General features: G+C 38.0%; 3 protein-coding genes and 1 pseudogene across 4 annotated transcripts; 1 reads left to right on the top strand and 3 right to left on the bottom strand.

Moving 5' to 3' along the window:
- Positions 1–260: 260 nt before the first annotated feature.
- TY2 (thioredoxin Y2) lies at positions 261–4073 on the bottom strand. 2 transcript variants are annotated; one of them, XM_021964752.2, is made up of 5 exons: positions 3715–4073; positions 1866–1954; positions 1301–1478; positions 719–788; positions 261–626 (listed from the first exon to the last, which is right to left on the bottom strand). In XM_021964752.2, the coding sequence occupies exons 1-4, from the start codon at positions 3913–3915 to the stop codon at positions 723–725; spliced, it is 534 nt and encodes a 177-aa protein (XP_021820444.1). In that variant the 5' UTR covers positions 3916–4073; the 3' UTR covers positions 261–626; positions 719–722. The 2 variants fall into 2 exon arrangements, with proteins under 2 accessions (XP_021820444.1, XP_021820443.1); XM_021964751.2 differs by having other exon boundaries at positions 261–621; positions 3715–4070.
- A 1004-nt stretch (positions 4074–5077) lies between these two features.
- On the bottom strand, positions 5078–9760 carry LOC110762130 (Sphingomyelin synthetase family protein). The gene is made up of 4 exons (XM_021964734.2): positions 9337–9760; positions 6339–6733; positions 5802–5992; positions 5078–5689 (listed from the first exon to the last, which is right to left on the bottom strand). Exons 1-4 carry the CDS (start codon positions 9717–9719, stop codon positions 5288–5290), a joined length of 1371 nt encoding a protein of 456 aa, XP_021820426.2. The 5' UTR covers positions 9720–9760; the 3' UTR covers positions 5078–5287.
- A 228-nt stretch (positions 9761–9988) lies between these two features.
- On the bottom strand, positions 9989–11821 carry LOC110762135 (citrate-binding protein-like; annotated as a pseudogene).
- A 1590-nt stretch (positions 11822–13411) lies between these two features.
- Positions 13412–16260, top strand: LOC148291162 (uncharacterized). The gene is made up of 4 exons (XM_088245697.1): positions 13412–14772; positions 14849–15245; positions 15336–16116; positions 16244–16260. Exons 1-4 carry the CDS (start codon positions 13427–13429, stop codon positions 16258–16260), a joined length of 2541 nt encoding a protein of 846 aa, XP_088101823.1. The 5' UTR covers positions 13412–13426.
- The last annotated feature ends 9625 nt before the right edge of the window (positions 16261–25885 follow it).

Here is a 25885-nt window from a genome sequence, read left to right as displayed (position 1 = left end):
GAAGGATACTGCTTTTAACCATTTGAGCTACAAACTCGCAAAATCTTGAGGCTGTTTAGTTTTGAATTGATCATACGCAGTAAGCAATTACTTCTCAGAAGGACTCGTATCTCTTCACCAATTGCCAATTGAACTTGATTTTTATGCAAAAACATCCAAGCTCAACTCTAAGATAAATTCATTACAAATGAAGGCCCATATGATCATACGCACTTCTCAGAAGGACTCGTATCTCTTCACCAATTGCCAATTGAACTTGATTTTTATGCAAAAACATCCAAGCCCAAGTCTGAGATAAATCATTACAAATGAAGGCCCATATGATCAGTCACTCCAAATTTCCAACAACTTTCCAATTCAAGATTTTGAATATAATGAAACTGTTTTTGGGTCTTGTGTATAACAGAAGTCATAAAATCCTAAGCTTTACCCGCACAAAATCCATCAAGGAGATGAACAAATTCTCTGTTTTTCTTTTTTCTAAGTACAAAACAGTTACATACAAAGAGTAAAAAGCAGAGGAACATCCAACAATGACTGATCTTCCCATGCCCTCCACCATCAAATCCGTATTTCTTCCAATGTTCTGAATAGACCGATTTCCCGGTTCAACCTGAGAAGCTGGACTGACAAAAGAAGATTGGTCAGGAAACGGGGAGTGGGGACAGAGAAACAACAGATTCATATAAGAGCTCTCTCATGAATGTATAAAGCTCACCTGTCTATTGCTTAACTTTCAAAGTAGTTTCAATTCGTTCGACAAGCTGATCGGCAGTCAAAGCACCCTCCTGCAAGGAATGAAATCAATTTTCAGAATCCGAAAAAAGAAGAAGTCAAATTAGAAGAAGAAAACCAATATCAAACTGATGATGGTAATGATTATTCTAGTGATGGTTTAAATACATGGCACAGAGAACATACATCATTTATTTAGCATACATTCTTCATAATTTAGCATGTAAATCAGACAAAACAATGAAAAAAAGAATGCAAAGGGACACACCTGATGAAATTGGACAAACCAAAGCACATGCATAGTTATATTACAAAATCTAAAAAGTGAAATTAACATCAATTCATAACAGCAACAACAATAACGATACCCCTCCATGTACTCAAAAAAAGTAAAAGAAAACAATACCGCTCCATATTCTGGCCCTATGTACAGGAAGCAATCACTATGAGAAATTATGGGAGATATTACACATTTCCAGGTATGTGATCATCTACCAGAGGCAAACTAATCATCTATAAAAGTGAGCAATATTTTTCAGGAAAGAAGAAAGCAAATTCAACTTACAAAGCGGTCATATGGTTCTCCATCCTTAAATATGATAAAAGTAGGCAATGCCTGTATGTTGTATTTATCAGCAATGCTAGGATACTTCTCGGTGTCAATTTTCACCACCTGGATCTTGTCATTCAGAGTAATACTCACTTCATTGAGGATAGGAGCCATAAATTGACAAGGACCACACCTGTCAACCGCAGATTTTGTTACTCAGATGTGTTACCTTCCTTTCAAGGCAGAGATAGAGAGAGAGAGAAGGGGACCTAATAGGTGAACAGTTATCATCTTGTTCAGGAAGTCAAGTTTTTACTGACAATATAACAATAATTAGGAAGTTACAAATGGTTATAGTAGTTTGAAAGTAACTCATTCTGCATAGATCAATTAAAATGGCTATACAGCCTCGTAGCATTATAGGACCATTTCAACTCACGATCCCTTGTCGATAATTTAAATGAAGGGCTTTTCTCTTACACGCATGAGAGAAAAAACACCTTTATGTGCATTCTAATATTCATAATTAGAAAATTTCTGTATGAATGAAATAAGAAGTGAAATAAACAAGAAAGCTTACCAGGTTGCATAGAAGTCAACCAAAACAGGTTTGTCAGAAGTAGCCAGCAAATCCTCAAAGGAGGAAAATGTTTGCTTCTTTGCTGCAACCTAGTAATATCAATTTTTTCAAAATAAACATGTAATTAATGTATCACCAATTCAGTCAAACTTCCTAAATTCAGATAGGCTACGTATTCAAAAGACAGCAAAGAAACAGTAAATGAAGTCATTGAAATAGTCACAACAACTTCCAGAAGAATAACTACATAACTGAAAAGTCATCATCCCCGATGAAATCTTCCCTTGTAGTTTGAGGGAATGCTAATAGCAATAAGAGGAACAATACTAGAGGGGTATAAATAATTGGCTTCTAAATTAGTTGATTAAAGAGCATGTGACTCAATGCATAATGTTGGATACATGGCTTTCATCACATCACTAGCACAAATATTTACAAGAGATTTCTTCTTATATATATAAAGAAAAAATCTTAACAAGATATTTCCAAAATTAAAGTTTTAGAATCTAATCTATACCTTCCAACCCATTCTTTCATCAATAACATACCTTCCAACCCATTCTTTTAATTATTTTTTCTCTAGGCACCCCCTCCCAATTTTATTCCCAAACAGTCGACATGAAAAGGTACTTTCTGTGGCAAAAGGGTAGATCAAATTGTCACGACATAAACATTGACGATTGACCTGACAATGGACATCAAGAATACCCTAAATAGGGGACAATATTGTGAGTTCTTATCATTTTTCAAAGGTTTGGTGCCAATTTAGTTCACTGATAAGGTTAGAGATAACTGAGTGCTTCCAAATTAATCCCACTAACATTTTCAAAAATAATCCACAAAGAGTTCCATGCCCTTCTTAAGCTCTGTAAAAATATCTGTTTGTCCTCTGGTACCACCATAGTAAATCTGTGTCTTGAGTAGCTTAACCACATAGCCAGCGAGACAGGAGGATAAAGCCATATTATGTCAGCATACCATGGTGCGTATACCGGAAAGTACATGTAGTGAGGCTTATAGTCCAGAGAAATGAGATGGCTACTATAGTTATATAATCTATCATGGGAAAAACGAAGAAACTTATTACAAAGGGATCAAATGGAGACTGCTATCCAATAGTTTTTTGTTCAATGTATGGTGAATATCTTTAATCAACATTTGCACTTTTTTTTGCAATGAATGGTATGTGCTTTGGAAAAAAGATGGAAACAAACAATTAGTTGTATGTTGTGATATTCAAAACTCTGCAATTTGAAAGCAAATAGTAATTTTAAATGCAGCCACAGACAAGGATACCTTTCTAATAGTCAGAATTCATTCCTTCTGCCTACTGCTTACGTTGCAGCGTTAAAAAAGAATACAGACACATCAAATGATCACCATTTCAATACTCCAACTATCTACCTGTGAGTTAGCTATGTGACTAAACCTTCTTATGAATATTAACTCTCACTTACACATAATCAGCTTTCTTCTCCCAAAAAGGACTCCTATTTGGAAATCCCAAAAACCCCATGCTGCTTTTGGTTTTCTCAGAACTTCAAGAAAAAGCAAGGGGCAAAGTAATAGCAGTTATTGGTGTTGCGTTATAAACATTTTAACAATAAGTTTCCAGCTCCCAGTTATATGCCCTGTAATTTTATTTTTGTGTTTACAATCAAATTAATTAGTGAAGTTAAACACAATTCTAACCATAAACAATTAAGTTTTACCATAAAACAGAGAAATATAATCGCAACTCAGGTTAAAAGAGCTGAACTTGCAAGCTTCACAATTTTCAGGTATAATTCCTCGAGTTTCTCGGGAAACAAACAAAGCATGAGACTAGGAAATTTGAAAAAAAGATTACCACAGGAAGAATCCGAGGCCGTGAGGGAGTCGAGACTCCACTTCTTCCGATCCGAACACATCGAAGCTGTACAGGAACTTGCAGAGAAGACGATGAAGATAGCTTTGAACAAGACGCCGAGGATGAAGAAGTCGCAGCTATGCGAGTCGTACGGTCAGAGCTGAAAGAAGAAATTGTGGATGCCGTAACAGAAACCGCCATTTGGATGCTCCGGTCACAGAGATTTTAGCCCCACGAATTTTCTCTCCTTAGCTGCTGTCTGGATAATCGGAAAAGACAATGAAAGAAAATACTTCCAGCGAAGAACACTAGCGCTCCCGGCTCGCCAAGAGGAGTAAATAATATCCTGTGTCTGCAGGTGGATGAAGCTATGAAGGTTCTTGATTACGAACCGTTCGATTGTTGGAACAATTAAAGCTCGTTGACTTTGGGGTTTTTTTGGGGAATTTAAGAGCTGGTTGACTTGTTGAATAGACTTCGCCGATTCGTTCATTTCTTTCGAAGTGACCTAATTGAAGATTCGGTCATTTAGCTGTTGCCCAATTCCCAAGTTATTGGATCTCACGCGCTATTACAGGCGTGACGCTGCACTCTCCTTCACCTCTTCGTTAATTTTAGTTTTAATTTTAATTTTAATTTAACTTTAAAAATAAATAAAAAACATTTTGCTACATGGCAAACTAAAATTTGTATAGTAATTGTTACTCAAAATAATTTAATATTAAATCAATGTGGTTGGTGTGAGTGGTTCGGCACTCTCATTTCTTAAGAGAGGTAAGGGGTTCGATCCCTGCTCTCGTATGGAGTCACCACTTTGACCAGCACTTTACCCCTTACGGGCTGACCCGGTGTGAGCAGTGATTAGTATGGGTTGTGATTAAGACTTAAAGGTGCTACCCATAGTTGGGGCCCATCTAGGACCACCTCGTGGTTCAGAACAAAATAATAATAATAATAATAATAATATTACATTATTCCTATTTTAAATTATGTTATTATGCTTATAATGAATACGAGATCCCATTCTAAAAATTCATGGAATTTAATACTAGAAATGAAAATAAATTTATTAGGAGACCAAAAGGAATTTTGTTTTTCAAAAGCACAAATATAAAAGTATAATTGTCATTACCTTTCACCAAAAACAAAAGCAAAACTCCCATTTGGGCATTTTAGAAACGCAAGAGAATGAAAAGCTCATTTCTTCCTTTCTCATGTTTGCAAAACCATGTGTAATTTTCGGTTTCAGTTTGAGGGGTGAACCGAACTAAACTAGACCATGCCCGCCCCTCCATTTCATAGTTATTCATATTAACAAGAGAATGAAATAAAAGCCTAAGATGTAGTTCTGACCAACAACATATCAGTGTGAAAAATTAAGTAGAGAGTCCGAATTAATTACTTTTGGATCCACTCACTAGCTTTATGCCTTTGATTTCTAAAGATTCTCTCTATATATCTTGAGAAAACCTTAACCTGCTACAACACGAACAATTCTTCACAAAATTTTACAATACAAGGAACTACAAGCTCTAACCCCCTAAAATCATGGAAGGAAATCATGAGCAGAAAATTATCCATCGGTTGTCAATGTCAAGGCGAGAACAACAATGACGATTGCAGTGATTATGATAGCACAAGCAAATATCCACATACCCGTGCTTGGCCCTTTATTACTCAGGCTCTCTTGACTTCCCAACTCAACCCCTCTGAGAAGCTCTCTCACTTCATCTATGTCGTAGTCCTTAGCAGCCTGGGTGAGTCGACTTTGAATCTTCTCAAGCATTGTGATCCTCCTATCTCTGGATGCATCCTTGGATGGCCACAAAAAACCTGTCATCTTCCATAGCAGGATTCCCACATAAATGGCCACAACACAATCTACGCTATAATGGTGACGTTCCCGTATTTCTCTCTGTGCAGCATGCCCGACAAGTGACCATATGAGAACTGAGCTAAAACCACCATAAGCTTCCTGCAACATTTGATCAGATTTATAGAAATCAACAATCAACAGCACAAGTAGGTTGCATCTTAGACATCAAGTGGCAATGGCCACAAATTTCAAAACACATAATAGGTAGTACCGTCCAAGCCATAGCTGTCAACACAGCAACTAGCATGTGCCCACTGTACATGAGGTCATTGCAGCCGCCTCCTGCATTCTTCAGTAAATTATACCATGGTCCATCCGATTCACTGGGTCGCAAGAAATCTATTAGGAAGCTCATTGGACCCCAATCCGGCCGGAAGTCCCCAAGTAATTTTCCAGTATCAGCTGCAGGAAACAAATGAAACATGTTGTAACATATACTGCCACCTGATCCTAAAAGGTGAACGTATTTGCGGTAGAAAAGGGAGCGGCATTAGAGGAATACTGTATAGGAAAATGCTGTACAACACAACTCTTTTTTTCCTGAACTCTCACATGGGGACCATGAAGGACCCTATCCTTGTGTGAGAATTGGGAAAAGACTTCTGAATTTATAACTCATGCCCAGCTCATACCAAACTTGGGTCAGAGGGTCAGATAGTAAATGGTCTTTTGGTCGTACAGTTGCAATCAAGAAAATGAAATCCAGGGGGTTCGGATCAAGAAGAAAAGGAACCTATTGAGTACTTACCAAAAGCTATATCCTGTCGTAACAACTCACGAATAGCATTAGCATCTGAAGCATAAGGAACATAATATTTCTGAGCCCAGCGATGAGGATATAAAGGGACATCGAAACGAGCAGTAGCACACCAAGGCCGGGCTGATGGCAGAACTGTTGATACAAAAGTTATGGCACGAAGAAGGCGGCCAATAGCCATGGTGAACATATAGCGTGCACCTAGTCCAAGGCCAGGAGCTTTCACAGAGTCAAACAGAACGGAAAAAGCCAACATCACAAACAACATGAGGAAATGGTGCAGTCCAATAATACGGGCTCTCAATATTTCAACTAATGGATGAGGAAGCTTCTCATTCAGCGCCAAAAGCAACCACTGGCCAGTGTCGGGAAGAGGAGATGTATGACTGAAGTGCCAAACATTAAAAAAGCCAATTATTCTTCCCTCTTGTTAAATACTTATCTAAAAATTATGGCTAATTTCATGAGCAATGAAACAGTATCGTCTACGAAAAGATGCTATGAAATATAAGAAAGCAGAAATCATAAATCATCTGATAAACCCCACATATCAATCTCAAATTATCACACAATGCACAGGGCCTTTATTTAAAAGAGAGCAAATGAAAAATGTTACTTATCTTTGCAAAATTGACTATAAAAAATATCAGCATGATCTTTTTCTGTGTTTTTCAAATTCTTTTTGTTTGGTTTATATTACATTACACTGTGACCCATTCCCTAACAGTTAAAGCTTTTGTGGTCCAGTGGTCGTCTAACTTTCATGCTGGAATATGCATTTATATTGAAGCACACAGTTTTACAGCCAAATAAGCGCTAACAGGCATGGAGCGAACATGCATAACCATAACAAAGCACCTCCATAATTTCATCATTAAGCCACTTTACGGACAGAACCATATCAGACCTTCCAGATGACTAGCGAATGTGTGAGAGAAGCAAAATTGCTTATTTAAGAACTTGATATTTATGCAAGAAACCATGATTTTCATTTGTCTGAGTCCTTAAAGAAGCTTTGGAAGATGATTTATGGGAAGGACTAAAGGACTGGAGTAAATGAAATGGAAATTGATGCTTGCGTGTACAAATTGAACAGGTACAGGATGGAAGCTTGCAGGGGCAGCTGATGAAGGTGTTCCAATGGTGCTGTGAACAGCAACAAACTTGATAACTTCCAGAAGGATGTAAAGAGGACCAACAAGCCCCCCAATAGCAATTTTACAGTAACAAGAACCAAATAGAAACTGTGCAGCAGAACCCAAACAACAATGCCGAAAAAGAAACAGAGGGATGACACCACAAATACTTTTACCAGGGACATTCAATTGGAACAAATCTTCTGTGGAAAATTTAAAGGATGAAAGGAAGGAGGTGCCGAGCTATGCATAAGTTATAAAAATTTCAAAAAGAGATTGTATACTATATATGTTGCTGTGGTACGCCAATCTCATCTATTAATTTCTCATTATAGGAAGGTATGGCCTTAGTAACCCTAGCCTCCTGCAACATTTGGCTTTTTCTTTCTCTGAATATTGCTGACTTTGTCAGAGTCAGCATTTGGCCTACAATCAACTGGCCTAGCAAGCTTTAGCCTGACTGAATGGCCATGGAGCAGCTCGGGCCTGGAAAATTTCACTTCTTCCTCAACGTACGAATACTATGAGGGATGAAACATGTTTCAATAGGTTAAGCAATTTGATAGTTTTTCTACTATAGGTAAATCCAAGTTTCTTTATCTGGAAGACAAATTATTATTATGTAATTTGTATCTCTAGCTATTTAGTCTCTTGTTCATTTTTCTAACATATTTGGGAAAAGTTTAAAGAAATACTTGATGTATTTGAAGTTTTAACAGAATTGTATCATTATCATTTGTGTGTTTTTATCAAAATTTTATTTAGTACTTATATTTTATCAATACTTTAGTACACCTCGGACCCTCGAATCATATACTTTCTGGCTACTGTTTATGGAACCACATGAAATAATTTATGCAATAGCTTATCCAACATGACCAATCTTTATTATATGATCTAATACTTATTCATTAAAAGATTTATGACATTGCATTTTCATGATAATAGCCAAAAACATTCCTGGAAAAAGGTTTAGAAGACTCAAATGAAAAAATCTTACCTTAAATATATGAAAATACTGTATAGACTAACATGCAAGGGTGGAACCAGGAATCTATAGAAGCATCGGAAATGTTTTTATTTTTAATGTTTCTCTTGGAGCATGGAGTGGATGGGCAACATGTTTGTTTTTGGCAATATAAGGCGGAATATTAGTACTCATTTTTTATCCCTAATAGATGCAATGTGCTACATGCCAAGGGCTGTAAATGGTAGTCAACAAAGTAACTCTGAAGCAATGGGTTCACCAACTGAAGAAGGGAACAAATTTTCCCAGACCAAAATTGAACCACAATTGCTATTGTAACTCGTAAAACCCAGTTGCTTTGTCCATGCGCTCTATCACAACAAGTGGCACTGGAAGGACATTGCAATAGGATGGGTATTAATGGGTAGAAACTAAGTTCAAATCTCCTTCCTTGTAAGCCAAAGAAACAAAAGGAAAAAGGCAGTTCCTTTAGAACAATTATTAATAAATAATATCATTAATGAACATTTCATTTGATATCTTTAATCATCATCTGAGTATTAATTCTAAATTTGGCATCTCTGATCCAACAACATTCGAAAAGTGTATGATCAGATCCTTAAAATGCTGGCACTAATCCTAACATGAAATTGACCTAATTGATTGGATAATTCAGAGATTACGAGCATCAATCGAAATGGCAAGAGAAACAACACAAATCAAACTCGACCCACATAATATTTAAGCAAATAAAACCCAGAAGAAAGTACAAAACTCCAAATTCTAACAGATTCATCATCTGGGTAGCTTTATTCTAAGCTCAATGAGGAAACAATGCAGATCAAAACAGACCCAAAAAGAGAATCAAGAGAAAAAGCAGAAATACCTGTTCCAATCAAGGCCGAGGGCAGCGGTGACAAATCGAACGCAGAGAGCTTCAAAGAGAAGAGCTAAGAGCATAAAGAGCATAGAACCAATAAAGGGAAAGACGGAGCGAAACTCAGAGGACCAGTGCTTGTAGAAGGGGACGCGACTGACGGCAATGAGAGCGAATCCGGACAAGAGCACTGGCTGAAGACGGCCGTGCCACGCAGGCGACAAGTGGCGGATGTAGTCGACTACCACATAGGCGATGGCGGCGATTCCAAGGCCGCCGGACCTCGGCGGCCACCGCATGGTGGTGAAAGCGAAGGAGTGAGTTGACGCTGATGAGTTTGGTTTCGAGGAAACTGGGAGGTGGGGAAGACTGGGACTTAGGCGTTTGAACATTCCAACAATATAAACTATAGTTAGTTGTTTTGTTTTCTTGGTGTTTCTATTAATGATTGTGAGAAGTAAATTACTCCATTTGTTGGGTTTCTATTAACTAGTCTCTATACACCCCTGAATTTTATTCTATTAACTGTTGGTAAAAAGATTTTTATTAATCACGCGCTATTCACCTCTTAAAATATTTTCCTTCATTTTCACAATGTATTGTCAACGATTTCCTTCATTTTAATGTGTTATCATCGTTAATTAGCCAGCCCTAGGGCCCTTCACCATAACTTTTTGAAAAGCTTGATCCCCTTCCACCTTGATTGCATGTAGTGAGATGAACCAGATGGGGCTGCATAAACTCCATATTTGAAGTAGAAGCTAGCTCGACCGTGATCTTTTATAACTAACTTTTTTTCTCCGTCAATAAAAATCGTCACCTTCCTTGCACCAACACTGTGAATCACATTCAGTCTGAACCATTTATTATAGATATTTACAGCCACCACATTGTGTGGGTAGTACTTCAAGTCCCCATCGTACAGCCTTAATTGTAGGGTTGTAGCTTGATGGGCTGCACCAAAGATCTGCATTATTGTAACGCCCGAACTACGCTGGGGCACAAAAAAATGGCCTTCAAATTGCCGAACTCCAGAAGTGTAACCATGCCCCTAGGAAAAAAAGAGATGCAACTTTTTAGGAATTGTGAATATCAATGACAGTATTTTGTTTCAGACACATTTGGAGATAACATTCTACACTTAAATACACTCAAAAATGTCATATTTTCAAATTTAATGAAAAGTTTTTATTTTGTGGAAACATGTCATTTTTTAACTGAACTGTTCTGTCATTAATTTAATAATGTCACTGTCGCGTGAAAAGAATGGCCTCACACAAGTGTTTCTTGCATCATAAACTCGAAGACATTTGTGGGCCGTAAACACAACGTTCCATATACTATATTTACTACAAGAAACATTAATTTGGTACTTAATTTGAAAAGGGTATTAGCCTAGAGATAGAGAGGAGGGGAAAGAATAATACATACAGAAATTCTTATTTCTGTGCGTGGTCCGGTTGGACTGTGCTTATTAAAGGGCTTATCATTGGCGTAGAGACCCAAAACTTCTCAACTCCATCCACTTTGCTGTAACGATCAGCACACGGGTGAGTTGCAGAATCACAATCCTCCTCAAGTAACAAGTGATTTCCATTTTGTACGAAATTTATCTCAAGTTGTTGAGTTAATTTCAAGACATTTAACACTATAAATATATGAACAACAGCAACTTCCAAGGATGGGAATTGATTTAATCGAATAAGAGGCCTTTGCCTCAAGGGTGGGCAGCTGGCTAACTTACATGCATTGCCCTTTAGATCACGCTGCTGCACAGTGACATCAAAATTGAAGAGTAAACACACTACTACATTTTAGCCCTTGCGCGACGGTTTTTTGCGCGACGGAGAATAAATCGTCCCACATAGATATTTTGCGCGACGGGTAACATAAATCGTAGCGCAAAATTGTACGACAAAATTAATCGTCGCGCAAATTACTGTTTGCGCGACGAAAACAAAGAGCGTCGCATAAAGTAGCTGGGAAAACGCGCGGAAAAATTTATTTGGCGGTGAATTTTGCGCGACAGTATTTCTCGTCGCGCTAAGGTATTTTGCGCGACAAGTAAAAACTTTCGTCGCGAAAAAAAAAGGCGCGAAGAACGGACTACTGTCGATAGCATTTCGCGCCAAAAAATTGCGCGACAGAGGATTGCGCGACAAACATTTCGTCGCACGTTGTTTGTGCGACGAATTATTGTGCGACGGATAGAACTACATCGTCGCGCAAAAAATCGATGTCGACAGTACCTTGCGCGACTGGGAAATAACCTTTGCGCGACGGTGACGTGGTTTGCGCGACATATGTTGAACTAATTATTCGTCGCGCAAAACGGAAGAATCTTGCGCGACGACAGAGGTATCCGTCGCGCAAACTCGTCGTCTATACTAAGCTTAGCACGTCCATGGCAGAGGCAAACTGCAGAAAAAATTGCAGTTTGCCTCTGCTGTTGCTGCATCTTTCTCAAGAGGTTTCGGCACACAAAATTCGTCATTTTCATTTCGTTTATGAGTTGAGCTACTTCTGCCTCTGATACGGTCATTAGGTATGCATTTTTTATCGTTAGTGTAAAAATTTTACTGTAAATTCATACTAACACCATTAATTTCTTTGTATATAGGAATATTATATGTGATTAGCGATTGGAGGAGAACGATTTAGAAGGTATTTTCGTTGTTTTATAATATAAAATGTATAACATTATATTTATATTGATTTATGAAATTATGTTTATAATATGATGTTAAATTATGAATGTACGTTAATGTACAAAGTTAATTGAAATTAACTTTGTACATTTTTTTTTTTATAAAGCTTAGTTCCCGTTCGAGGTTAGTTGGACCGCGCATGGGTGGGTAAACCACGACTACGGTCCAATTAATTCTTCAATTGTCCCATATTTTGGACAGTTTGGAAATGCATAGTCATGTCCCGTAGTTTACAGCTACATGATTAGGTTTCGATTGTGGAGATTTCGGTGTCGTCTCGGTACGTTCTTCGGGTGGTACGTAGGTATTTTATATCTACGGTACACCTCAAGAACTGTACCGAGATGCTGCCGAAATTTATCCACGTCGAAATCTAATCTCATGTAGCTGTAAATTACATGACATGGCTATGCATTTCCGAATGGGATAGGGCCCTTACCGGAGGCATAAGGAAAGATTTTGTACGAATACAACATGATTGTTGTATTGTGATTGTAGTTCCAGGAAAGATGAGCAGGAGGTGGATACAAAACCCGGATAGGTGCGCAGGCGAATACTTGGATGGAATCGAGGATTTTATTGACTTTGCACGGACACACAACCCAGGTGCAACTAGAATCCGGTGTCCTTGCAGGAGGTGTAACAACATGTTGTGGGAGACAATTGAACATGTTCGATTTCATTTAGTAAGAAATGGAATGATTGAGACATACAGAACTTGGAACCATCACGGGGAACAAGTAGACATCGCTTCGTCTTCAGGGGCCACAAGAATGGACAATGTTGAACCTATTGTGGATCCTAATGAACAAGTCAGGGATATTATACATGATGCTTTTCCATTTGCATCGACCAGCAGCACTCAGGAAGGAGAAGATGATGTGCCTACACCAATGGACAGTGCAGAGTTCGAACAGTATGAAAACCTGTTAAGAAATGCCAACCAGGAGTTATACCCGGGGTGCGAGCGCTTTTCCGTTCTGACGGCGATTGTGGAGCTAATGCACGGGAAAATAAAGTATCGTATGTCGAACTTGTGTTTCGATTACTTTTTGGGGGTTTTCAAGAAAATGCTTCCAACAGACAATTGTTTGCCGAAAGATCACAGACAGGCACAGAAGATGTTGAGTGGTCTTGGATTGGGTTATGAAAAGATCCACGCTTGCAAAAATAATTGCATGTTATTCTATAAAGAGTATGAAACGTTGGATACATGCCCTATATGCAATGAATCGAGGTTCAAACAGACATCTCAGAATAGAATGAGTAAGATTCCACAAAAAGTCATGCGTTATCTGCCCCTGAAACCAAGGTTGCAGCGATTGTATATGTCGACGCATACTGCCACAGACATGAGATGGCATAAGGAAAAACGGGTAGACGACGATGTGATGCGGCATCCTGCAGATGGGGAGGCATGGAAAGATTTCGATCGAATGTTCCCCGAGTTTGCTGCTGATCCCCGAAATGTGAGGTTGGGACTTGCGACTGACGGTTTCAATCCGTACGGGGTTCTAAACCAACACCACAGCACTTGGCCGATTTTCGTATTTCCATATAATTTGCCCCCTTGGAAATGCATGAGAAAAGAGTACATGATGATGACTGTTTTGATAACTGAGGATCCTGGCAGGTCAATCGATGTGTACTTAAGGCCGTTGGTTGATGAGCTCAAAGATTTATGGACAAACGGGGTGCGCACGTACGATAAATCTACTAAGAAGATGTTCACTTTGCGGGCGGCAGTTATGTGGACTGTGAATGATTTTCCCGCATATGCAATGGTTTCGGGGTGGAGCACAAAGGGTTATATGGCATGCCCTGTATGCAAGGAAGATGTAACTTCCGGTTGGCACGCTGGAAAAGTGTGTTACCTTGGGCATCGAAGATGGTTGCCATGGGACCACGAGTGGCGGGAGAAGGATATAGAGTTCGACGGGAACAAAGAGCGTCGCGCAAAACCTAGAGAATGGTCCGGTGATCAGATCTTAGAACAGCTTAACCATTTGGATTTTGCTCCGTTTGGGAAAACAGTTAGTCGGACCAGACCTGCTACACATATGAACTGGACGCACAAGTCTATGTTTTTTGAGCTCCCATATTGGTCGAAACTAAAATTGAGGCACAATCTCGACGTTATGCATGTTGAGAAAAATGTGTTTGACACATTGATGGGAACGATTCTAGATATCAAGGGCAAGACAAAGGACACTCCGAAAGCGCGTCTTGATTTGGAAAGAATGGGCATACGAAAGGGTTTATGGCTGAAAAGGGGCAGTGATAAAGCTATACGGGATCTTGCATTTTTTTCCATGAAACCGAATGACAACAAAGAGTTTCTACAGTTCGTATCGTCTGTAAAGTTTCCTGATGGGTATGCTTCTAATATCGCACGTTGCGTGAGGGTTGACGGGGGTAAATTTACTGGACTCAAGAGTCACGACTGTCATGTGTTTATGCAACGCTTACTTCCTGTGGGGATTCGACACCTATTGCCGGAAGATGTAGTCAAGCCAATCATATTGTTGTCCAGATTTTTTTCCCAACTGACGGCAAAAACGTTGCGAAAGACAGACATTGATCAGTTGCGCCAAGACATTGTCCAAGTCTTATGCAAGTTTGAGATGATATTCCCTCCGGCTTTCTTCACGAGTATGATTCACGTGATGGTTCACTTGCCAGAAGAGGCATTGCTTGCTGGTCCAGTCAACTATCGCTGGATGTATCCAATAGAAAGGTATATAATCATCATCATTTGTGTATGCATCATTATCTCATGCTTACTACTTGCTAATTTCGGTTTATTTTGGCAGGCTACTCGGAGAGCTGAAAAAAAGCGTACGCAACAGAGCGAAGCCCGAAGGATCAATTGTAGAGGCTTGGGTTCAATATGAGGCGCTTACTTTCTGTGGAATGTATTTAAAGGATGTGGACACGGCTTTCAATCGACCTCAGCGCAATAATGACGGAGGTCTGAGAAATGAGCAACTTTCTGTTTTTGCCCAAAGCGCACGACCCTTTGGAGATCCTGTACGAGGAGAATCGTTTTCCAGAAATGACATGGAGGTAGCTCATTGGTTCGTATTGAACAATTGTGATGAGATATTGGCATACTTAGATGAACATGAAGAGATGATGAAGCGAGAACATCCATCACATTTGTATTCCAAGAAACACCGTGAATTGTTTCCACAATGGTTTTTGGAATATGTAAGTTATAAGTGTTTTCTAATTCATATATATATTGTGCTATTACATTTTTCCAAACTAACCTATTTCGGTTTTTTTTTATAATATTAGGTGAATAAGTTGAAATCAGAGAATTCCCCCACTTACAGTGAAGAGTTATATAACTTGGCATTCGGCCCACTCCGAGCAGAATTGTTCTCAGGTTGCCATGTTAACGGCGTCAAGTTTTTAGGTCATGCACGAGATGACAAGTTGTGTACGCAAAACAGCGGTGTCCATGTTCCAGGTGGAGGGGAAAGTACAGACATTGATTTCTATGGCAAACTCACAACTGTCGTGCAATTGCTTTACAAAGACCGGTACCAAGTGATCATGTTTAAGTGTCGATGGTTTGATACGAACCCAAATAGGCAGGGAAGTATTAAAATCGATCATGGGTTACTATCTGTGAACATGAGCAGAACTTGGTATGATGACGACCCTTACATTTTGGCAAACATGGCAAAACAAGTTGTGTATCTAAATGACCCTAAAGCGGGGAACGATTGGAAAGTGGTTCAGCATATGGATCAGAGGAACGTGTATGATATACCAGAACTAGACCCATCGGACAACGACGTCGACGTCGTTGACCAACGTTTAGACTCTTCCATGGAAAATGATGCACATACACTTTTCGATACAAATGTTGTTCAAGAACCATTTCAGATTGACGGAGTGTCTTCAAGAGAAATACCGATTCAGTCAATTACAATTGACCTCGGTGATCTTCCGCGATACGATCCAACCATGGGGGACGACAACGACGATGATGTACTTATGGAGGAGGCGGAGGAAGAGGAGGAGGAAGAGGATTGGGAGACGGATAGTCATGATAGTGATGATAACGAAGGTTATTATAGTTCATCTGATGAATAATGTAATTTATTTGTAATTTAACGAAATGTACATGTTCATCTGATGAATAATGTAATTTATTTGTAATTTAATGAAATGTACATGTTTTCTCTTTGTGTCAGTAACTTTTCCTAATTAACGTCATATATTTGCATAGAGTTTTGTAAAAAGACAAATGAATAAAGGTATAACAAAATACAAATATAGTATGAAAAAATATAAAGTTTTCTATGACAATTATATGCTTTATCATATAAATATATGATATCCAAACCATATAAATATATGCTTTATCACGTCCCCTAAAACAAGTTGTGATCATCTTTTGCATATATAGTAAATACGAATATAGTATCAACAAATATTTACACTAAATATCAATTTAATTTTTTTAAAATAAAACAAAATTTTGCACGACGAAAACATCTAATAGCGTCGCCCAAACCCATTTGCGCGACGATTATCTCCGTCTCGCAAGAATAATTGTCCAAAAAAATTTACAAGTGTCCGGGAATAGTTTCGAAGTGTCTTTTGCACGACGGACAACACCAGCGTCGTTATAGTAACCCTTGCGCGACGATATGTTTCGTCTCGCAAGGTTAATTTTCCCAAAAAAACACAAGTGTCAGGAAAAAATTTAAAACTGATCTTTGCGCGACGACATGACGAATAACTCGACACAAAAATGTTTGCGCGACGAAAAATCATTGTCGTGCAAACTATTTACAGGCGAAATATTTCACTTCGTCGCGTAAACCACTTTAATTTTTAAAAAAATATTTCTATACATGACACTTAGGAATTTTAACTCAGTATTCACTAGTATAAATAATTTGAAATGAAGATCAAACTCTGTCATTGGATACATATAGGGTGAAGGAGTGTATCCGTAAAAAATCTTCGAAATCGGGGTAAAATTGACCGTTAAATCGTGATTTTTCCTTTATAACCGTTGAAAACTTTTGTCCCGTTACGCAATCTACATACCTTTTTTTTTTCGATTTTCGGCGTATACGATCTCTAAGTAGAAACAAACAAGTGTGACGGTTGGATCGATGAAAAAAGTTATCTATAATGCGTATATGATTCACACAGTATAGTCACTAACTATTAAAAGTTTATATATAAACTTGTTAAGTAGAACATAAGATTTTGTGATATCCACTAGTGTAAATAATTTGAAATGAAGATCAAATACTGTCATTGAATTCAAGTTGGGTGAAGGATTGTATCCGTAAAAAATTATCGAAATCAGAGTAAAATTGACCGTTAAATCGTGATTTTTCCATTATAACCGTCGAAAACTTTTGTCCCGTTACTTGATCTCTACACGTTTTTTTTTCCCCATTTTTGGTGTATACGATCTCTAAGTATAAGCAAATACGTTTGACGGTTGGATCGTTGAAACTAGTTTCGTAGAATGTGTATGCTATGAAAACAATTTGTTTCAAATTTTATAGAAGAAATTGCGCGACGGGTAACTGTCGTCGCGCAAAACATGTAGATGCGACGAACACAACTTTATTCGTCGTGCAATGGGATGATGTCGTTTAGGGTTTTATGTGATCAGGGTTCAGAGTTCAGGGTTCAGGGTTTAGGGTTTAGGGTTTAGGGTTTAGGGTATGATGTTTACGCGACGGAAAATTTTGTCCCCGTCGCGTAAGGTGGTGAAATTTTTGGCGGTTCAATTGCCGCTACTGCAACGACGTTGCGCGACGATGGGAGTTTATTTCGTAGCGCAAAGTTAATATTTTCAGTTTTGCGCGAAAATTTTAATCGAAAACGCACCGTTTAGACACTTTACTGTTTTGCGCGACGAATGATCGGTTCATAATTGTATATCATTTTGTACCCTTCTAGCTTATGATTTGGTTATGTTTTTGAGTTAAACTTGTGCTTTTAATCCTTTTTGTGTTTATCTTTCAGTTCATTGAGCTTTAGGTAATAATGAGGGCTTTGGATAGTAAATGATGCAATCCATGCATGTTAGGGCCTAATTTGGATGAATGGATGAAGAGCTTAAAGACAAACTCAATTTTGGCTACAGTCCCCTGCCAGCCCAGTTTCGTAGGTCATATTGCAAGCTTTGTTTCAGCAACCTACATAGCTCAGATGAGGCCACATTCTTCATGAAAGTTGTTCCAATGGGTGTATACTATAACATATCCGAAATTCAGCCTCATTGGATAATTGTGGAGTCTGTTACCTAGCAAACACAGAGCCATGCTCAGGATGGATTTTATCAGCGCGCAAAATGAGTTAGCAATTTGTTTTGGCCTTAACTTCCTCCTCCGACCTTGGATTGACCCAAATGATATATGGCTGGAAAGAAGACATTCTGAACTTCAAGTTTGAGTGCTTAAAGTCTTAATTTGCTTAAGGGAAGCCCAATTCGTAAGCCCTTGAAGTTGCTGGTCATGCTGACCTCAGGATGAGCTATTATTTCTGGTTGGAAGCTTGGTCATGGTGACATGAAGATGAGCTAGGGCTGCTGGTGGGATTTATTAGTGAAGTGCATCAACCATTTCAGATTTTATAATGGAAGTGTTGTATGCATTAGTGAAGTGCATCAACCATTTCAGATTTTATAAAACAAAGTGTTGTATGCATTAGCCATACTTATTCAGATTTTCAGCTTCCTTAGGCCTATATATAGTGAGGTTTCCCAAGCTTGTAAACACACCCCAAGGGGGGGAGCTCTCAAACACTTCTCTAGAGCTCCCTTCCCTTCTCTCCCTCAAATTCTCTTAGTTTCCTTTGTAGTTCTCAATTGTTGTAATAAGATCATTCTACTAAATTTTCTTCTCCAAATCTCTCAAACACTTCTCCCATCTCTAAAGTTCTCCAAACACTTCTCCTCCCTTCTCCAAATTTCCCAAACACATTTCCCTTCTCTTCCAAAAGTCTCCATGTCTCAAACACTTCACAAACACCTTTCTCTCCACTCCCTAAGTTCCCAAAGTCTCCAAGTTCACAAACATTCTCCATGTTCTCCAAACACTTTCTCAAACAACTCTCTACTTCTACTTTCTTCTCCAAAAAGCCTCCATGTCCTCAAACACTTTTCCCAAACACTTCTCCTTTCTTCCTCAAAGTTCTCTTAGTCTCTCTTTAATGTTTTCTTAGTTGTAATTTATTTTTCTTGTAATGTACATTCTTTCTTAAGTATTCAAGTTTGATAAGTTTCCAAGTTTCAATTATGGTTTTTGTCCTTATTCATTATGCTTATAAGTTAATATGCTAGTTTGAATGATTGATCACCATTTAGGCTTGCATGTTAGCTATCTTGGTTTGAATTAAGAGTAGACACCATGCTTTAATTCGAATTGAACTATGAATAGGAAGAGTATGTATGGACATTCGACAACAGGGATTAGATACATGCTTGGTTGTTTAAATTGTTCTTCTATGCTTAATGGGTTCCTAATGCTTAATTTTAGGTTAGACAACAAATGATCAAATTAGGGAATTAGGAACACAAGGTTATGACCACACACCATGGCTTAATCATACTTTAGCTAGAATCAATCCATTAATCTAATTGAACTTGGGAACTTAGCTACTTGAGTTAGTTATTTTCTTTCTTCCTTGTTTTATTTATTTCCTTTCTTTTTCATTTCTGTTTTGTGTAGGGAAAATGAATTGGATCATTCAATCACCAATCCTCGTGGGATCGACCTCGCACTTACATATGCTATACTACCAAACGGCTCGTGCACTTGCGAGTATCACAAGTTGAGGATGCAACTGAATCCATTTTGGTGCAGCTGAAATCCACACAACAAGTTTTTGGCGCCGTTGCCGGGGATTGGCAACATAGTTTGGTTCTATTTCTTTTCCCTACTTGTTTTATTTTTATTTTTCATTTTCATGTTTTTCTAGACAATTTCAAGTTTTAAAGTTAATGACGTTAATGGACAAGTTGTGTTTGTAGTCCAACAGAAAAGGACAATTGCCCAACAAGCAAGAGAACTGGGTTTAAGTCCCAGCTTACACAACCCATTGGTGCTTGTTGCTTTGAAGCATGGAATTGGATGTGTGTTGATTTTCCTTTTCATTTTAGTTTTTATTTCTTAACCCTTTTAATTCCATTTCAAGTTTGTGTGTTTGTTTTAGCAATTTATGATAGCTTAATAAAAATGGAGAGAGATGGCAACCTCAATCATAAGAATGGGAAGTGTGGAGCAATGGGAGAAGTCGCGACCTCCAAGTGCATCACATTCGACCTAATCGCTTCAAGGGGGAGCATTTCAATCCTTTCTCTTCTTTGAATTATGTTTCTTTCCGTCATTGTTTTTACCTTTTGGTCCGCGTTGAGTTCTTTGTTTTTCTGTGCTGAATCCAACCATATAAAGAACGTAAAATTTGGACTTACGGTTGGAAAGTTATAGCCTAAAAACTGAACAGAGGTCGAAGCTGAAAAACATAGAAACGAATCTGTCCAAATGGTGATAAACGGGTGATAGAAAGTGCTGTTTGTGTTTTTCTTTGGTTTATTGGTTTGTTTCTTTTAGTACAACAATTTATGTTGTTTGTTTGAATTTGTTTAGAGTACTTAGTTCATTTTCGTTTATGGTTTGTTGTTCCATTTTATCTTAATTTGTTTTTGTTTCTTATCTTAAAAATTTTAAAAAGATTTTTCATATGAGCTGACTTATGGTAACTCCAGTGAGCACTTCCGTCAATACAGTGTCTAGGAGTTCTATAGGCGACACCTTCGGTGTCTAAGAAGTTTGGGTTTTAAGCGGGACCATTGTGACCCCTCCAACCTTCCCGGATCCCCTGGCTGTGTTTTCTGAGGCCCTTAACTGGTCATCCATGAGTTGCTTGTATATTCGTGTGTTTTTAAATTAAGTTTTTTTTTATTTATTTTTTATTTTTTATTTTTTATTTTCTTTGTTTTCTTTTCTGTTAAGTCTTTGTTTTTGTTTTGTTAAGTTAGTTTATGTATTTATTTACGTGGTATGGTTAGTTAGTTAGTTTTTTTTCTCTGAGTGTTAAAAACAAACTTTATTTCAATTCAAACATTGCATAAAAACAAAAAAAACAAAAAAACAAAAAAAACAAAAACAAAAAAACAAAATAACAAAATAACAACATCATCATCATCTTCATCATCATCTTCTTCATCTTCTTCATCTCCATCATCATCATGGCTTGCCTCTATTTTCTCGCACTTGTAGAATCTGCAGCAACTCCACATGGTCCTCATTTTTTCTCTGCAGTGCTTCCACGTGCTGATTGGCACAGTAGAGCCGCTTCTGCAAGTCCGCCACCATAGCCTTCAAGGAAACTATTTCCTCGCTCATCGCGGCACACTCCCTTGTCCTCGCCAGTAATCGCATGCCCAAATTGGTAGCGGAGACCGCGTGGAGCACAGTTAAATTGTGGGACTCCTCTACCGCTGCCTTATCAGACCTCTGTGCCACATGCAGATGATCTGTCGGAGTGAGCTTGCTGCTAATCATGCCTCCTAGCAGCACTGCTTTGTTCGACAGTGCCTCAGAAAAGTTCGGTATTGCCTCAGCAAAGTTTGAGGCCGTGCCGTGATGATATGAAGAGTTTGGAAAGACAGTGTTTGGAGGAGCCCTTGTTTGGGCATTCGGTGGTGCAAGTGAGAGCTCAAGGTTGAGATCATCAAGGTGAGTGCATGAGGATGCCATTTGTTTTGCTTCTGAATTTTTTGATGTTTTTCCTTGAGTTTGCAGGAAGAAATGCTGGGTATCATCCGCTTGCAGAGGTGTGGTTTAAATAGACATATGCTGATGAGAGAGAGCCAACACCATTTCGGATTTCCCGGGCATGCTCGACCTAATCGCTTCAAGGGGGAGCACCTTTACTTTACTTTTCTTTTTTTTTCCTCCGTGTTTTCTGGTGTTTAATGTTTTTGCCCGTTACTTTCATTTTCTAGAGCTTTGTGTTTTTGCTTTTCCCTTTCGGCTATCATCTTTAGTTTATTTTAGTTAGGGAAATGTGTTTTCTTTTCCGTTTGTCGTCTTTGTTTTATTTTAGTTGGGAAGTGTGTTTTCTTTTTCTTTTTCTTTCTGCAACCTTACTCTTTTATTTCCGAAACAAAATAACGAAAATACAAAAACAACAAAATAAAATAAAAACAACAATAATGCAGTAGGAAATCATTTCTTCTCGGTGCTTGGTGTCTCGACCATTGGAGCTTTGAGTTTGGCCCTCTGGCTGTCCTCTTCCGGGGCTTCACGCACAGCTTCTTGGGGCTCATCACTTGAGCTCCCAAAGATCGCAATCTTAGCTTGAGCGTAACTACTCTCGCGATCTGCTTGTTTGCGTTTACCCGATCGGTCTAGGTCCTCCAGCTGTTTTCGCATGTAGCGAGAGTACAACTCTACCATTTTTGATAGGTTTTTATTCTCGTCCCGCAATACTTCTAGCTGGTGTCGATTCACCTCCACTATCCTTGACCTCTCCCTTTTCAAGCTTTTTATAGCAGTCTGACACTCCTCAACCATACTTCGCTCCGCCGCCAACTGACCTTTCAGCACCTCTACCTCATGGGACTTCGCAAGTAGGCGATGACCCAAACTTGCGACTGTTGCCGTACTCTGCACGCTCAGTGCCAGGGCATCGCTCACGACCCGGTTGTCATCCCTTGTCCCCAGAACACGTATATCTTTAGGAGTCACTAAATTTCTAGCCACTCCAATGGCAACATCGTTGTCCAGGAGTATTGAGTCAGTTACTGTCACAGGCCCCCGTGCGGAAGCAAAGTAGGGCATCCATACTGGTGCCGCTGCTTGGCCTCGTGTCTGAGTCGGTGGAGCTAGGTTGAGATCCAACGAAAATGGATAGTTAGAGGCCATTTGATTTCTCACTCTCTTTTCTTCTTTCTTTCTTTTCTCTTTTGTGTGTTTCTGAGTTTGTGTTTTTTTTACCCTTTCTTTTTACCTTTTATAGACTTAGTCTGCTAAACCCTAGCCGCTGCGGTTCTGAGTTCTGTGCGGCCCTTACCGCTTATCTCTATATGTCGCCGCACCCGTTTCCCAACCCCCTTAATTGCATTTTCACCTTTCACCACCTTCTAGTGAAAAAGTCGTCCCGCTTCACCCAAGAAGCCAATAATTCTGGCTTGGGGGATGTGACTGCTGCCTCTGCACGCCGACACGTCCCTCACCCCTTTCACCCGTGACTCCCCAGGAACCAAGGCATCAGGGACCACGCTCTTCCCTTTCAGAAATCACACTCTTTGCACTCCCAATGCACATTTTTTTTTAAATTAAAAAAAATAAAAATAAAAAATAAAAAATAAACGTCTGGGCTTCGGATTTTATTGTGGGTCGGGTTTTCACCGTTGTTTAGGTTTCAAGGTGGGTTAACTTTCTTTTGGGTTGGGCTTTTAATTGTTTGGGTTTTGGTTTGCGTAAGACTGTCTGTTTAGGGCTTTTTGTTTCGACTGTTTTACTGTTTCATTTCTTTTTATTTGTTTGTTTGTTTTGTAATTTTTTATTTTGTAATTATTTTATTTTATTTTATTTTTGTTTTTTGTTTTATTTATTTATTTATTTGCTTTAATACCTTCAATTGTTATGTTTGACATTGCTTGTGCCTAAATTTTAAACATTGAGGACAATGTTCATTTCTAGGTTTGGGGGTATTGGAGTTTAGCATGTAAATTTGGTTTTTCCTTAATTTATTTTTTTATTTTTTTATTTGCTTGTTTTTTTTATTATTTTATTTTGTTAAGTCTTGCTTTTATTTTGATTTTGATTTTGATTTTGATTTTATTCACTTTCCGAACACATTTGATGAGATTGTGATAAATGTTTGCATGACTTAAATGAAAATTGAATTTTATTTATTATTTATTTTCCTTGTAAATTTTTATTGTAAAAAAAAAAATTAATTAATTAATTAATTTGGCATCGTTCTAGCATGACATGTTCGAAACCTTCTTTGCACTTGCCATTTGTTTCATAATTTTCCAATTAAAGGATTTGCATGACCCAAATAATTGTATCAAGCATAAATTAGACTTATATAACCATATAATGTGAGCTTTTGAGCCTTGTGCTTCATTTCATGAGTGTTATACACATACTCTTATTTTCTTGTCATCAAAGTTGTTGTTTGATCTCATTATTCATTGATTTGGTTGATCACTTAAAAGTCATTCATTCTTATGCAATTTGACTTCATGACATTTTAAGAAGTGATATTAAGGCCTTCTTTGGATCGTTTGTGCCTTTCAAGCTAACCTTATGCATGCTTAAGCATGATTTTCCATTGTTTACCATTTTGAGCCTACATGTAAACCTTTTCTTTCATTTTACCAATTATATTTCCTCACCTTAGCCCGAAAAACAAATATTTACCTTTCTAAGGAATTCATGAGCTCTAATTCGGATGTGTTTTTCAGGCTAAGTTTGGGAAGGGATATTACATCCAAAAAAAAAAAAAAAAAAAAAAAAATCACACAATTGGTGAAAGAAAAGAGAAAGTTGTGATTAAGTGGCGGTTGTTTGAAAATTCATTTTTGGGCCTTCAAAATAATTTGGTGTTTGGAAAGGAGTTTGAATCAATGTAAATGAAGGTATAAGGAGTTTTGATCATGTAAAAGAAAAAAAAATCTAATCGTGATGATTCGAAGTCTTGTAAACAATTGTTTTATGCTCTTACATTGCGAGTTCCTTGGACTTTGTATTATCCATACCTTTCATTTCTTACTCACCTTACACCCTTGGCCCCATTACAACCTATACTAAAGACCTAAATTGATCTTAAATGTCATGTGGTTGAATTGCATCCATTTTTCTATTTTTAAGTGTTTGGCATCCTTCTTGAGATCATATTAATGCAAGTTCTTCATTTTCCTATTTTGAGTTAAGTCCCTTATGATTTAACTCTAATCTCATGTTTATAATTGAGTGTTGCATTGTAGCCCTCTTCTGAGTGATTCATTTGTGAGAGGACAACTTCGGTGAGATTTGAAGTAGCATTTGTGCTTGGTATGATTTTTGAAATTGTGTGAAAACTAAGATTGGGGAATTTGTTGCATTTGGCTATCACACTAATACACTTTGAACATGTTATGTTTTGAACTTTGCCGCCTTGTAAATAATGTCTAAAATTGAGCTTTTAAACTTTTGAGTCATGTGCATGAGTCATTTATCTTCATAAAATGTTCGGAAAGATTGTTTTGAGTTTTTATTTATTTATTTTTATTTTTATTTTTGTTTTGTTTTTGTAATTATTTTTGTTTTTGTTTTTTATTTTGCTTACGGACTAACAATCTTTTAAGTTTTCTAATTACCTTGTTTTACAGAGTCAGTAAAACGTTTGTGGGTATCGTATCTGTTAAACCCTCAGGAGACACAACTCCTCCTACTAGGGATGCCTAGAGGTTTAAAGGCTTGTTGCATATGCTCAATGCAATCGAGTTACCTACGAAAGTGGTCTAGTTAACTTCTTGTTTGTTTTTATCTTTGTTTTCCTTTTGTTTTGCTCGAGGACTAGCAAAATCTAGGTTTGGGGGTATTTGATCGGTTCATAATTGTATATCATTTTGTACCCTTCTAGCTTATGATTTGGTTATGTTTTTGAGTTAAACTTGTGCTTTTAATCCTTTTTGTGTTTATCTTTCAGTTCATTGAGCTTTAGGTAATAATGAGGGCTTTGGATAGTAAATGATGCAATCCATGCATGTTAGGGCCTAATTTGGATGAATGGATGAAGAGCTTAAAGACAAACTCAATTTTGGCTACAGTCCCCTGCCAGCCCAGTTTCGTAGGTCATAT

The sequence above is a fragment of the Prunus avium genome, chromosome 8, assembly GCF_965620075.1.
Source record: "Prunus avium chromosome 8, drPruAviu1.hap1.1, whole genome shotgun sequence".
Taxonomy (NCBI): domain Eukaryota; kingdom Viridiplantae; phylum Streptophyta; class Magnoliopsida; order Rosales; family Rosaceae; genus Prunus; species Prunus avium.
Note: the sequence above shows the minus strand (reverse complement) of the source record. Positions and strands in the feature narration are given on the sequence as shown.

Coding starts and splice junctions, on each gene's coding strand:
- TY2 (XM_021964752.2), bottom strand. CDS start 3,915: ATGGCGGTTTCTGTTACGGCATCCACAATTTCTTCTTTCAGCTCTGAC. Junction 1,479..1,865: donor GTTGACTTCTATGCAACCTG/GTAAGCTTTCTT, acceptor TGCGGTTGACAG/GTGTGGTCCTTGTCAATTTA. Junction 789..1,300: donor GAGAACCATATGACCGCTTT/GTAAGTTGAATT, acceptor CATTCCTTGCAG/GAGGGTGCTTTGACTGCCGA.
- LOC110762130 (XM_021964734.2), bottom strand. CDS start 9,719: ATGTTCAAACGCCTAAGTCCCAGTCTTCCCCACCTCCCAGTTTCCTCG. Junction 6,734..9,336: donor CTCGGCCTTGATTGGAACAG/GTATTTCTGCTT, acceptor TTGGCACTTCAG/TCATACATCTCCTCTTCCCG. Junction 5,993..6,338: donor ACGACAGGATATAGCTTTTG/GTAAGTACTCAA, acceptor TGTTTCCTGCAG/CTGATACTGGAAAATTACTT.
- LOC148291162 (XM_088245697.1), top strand. CDS start 13,427: ATGCGGCATCCTGCAGATGGGGAGGCATGGAAAGATTTCGATCGAATG. Junction 14,773..14,848: donor TGGATGTATCCAATAGAAAG/GTATATAATCAT, acceptor TTATTTTGGCAG/GCTACTCGGAGAGCTGAAAA. Junction 15,246..15,335: donor CACAATGGTTTTTGGAATAT/GTAAGTTATAAG, acceptor TTATAATATTAG/GTGAATAAGTTGAAATCAGA.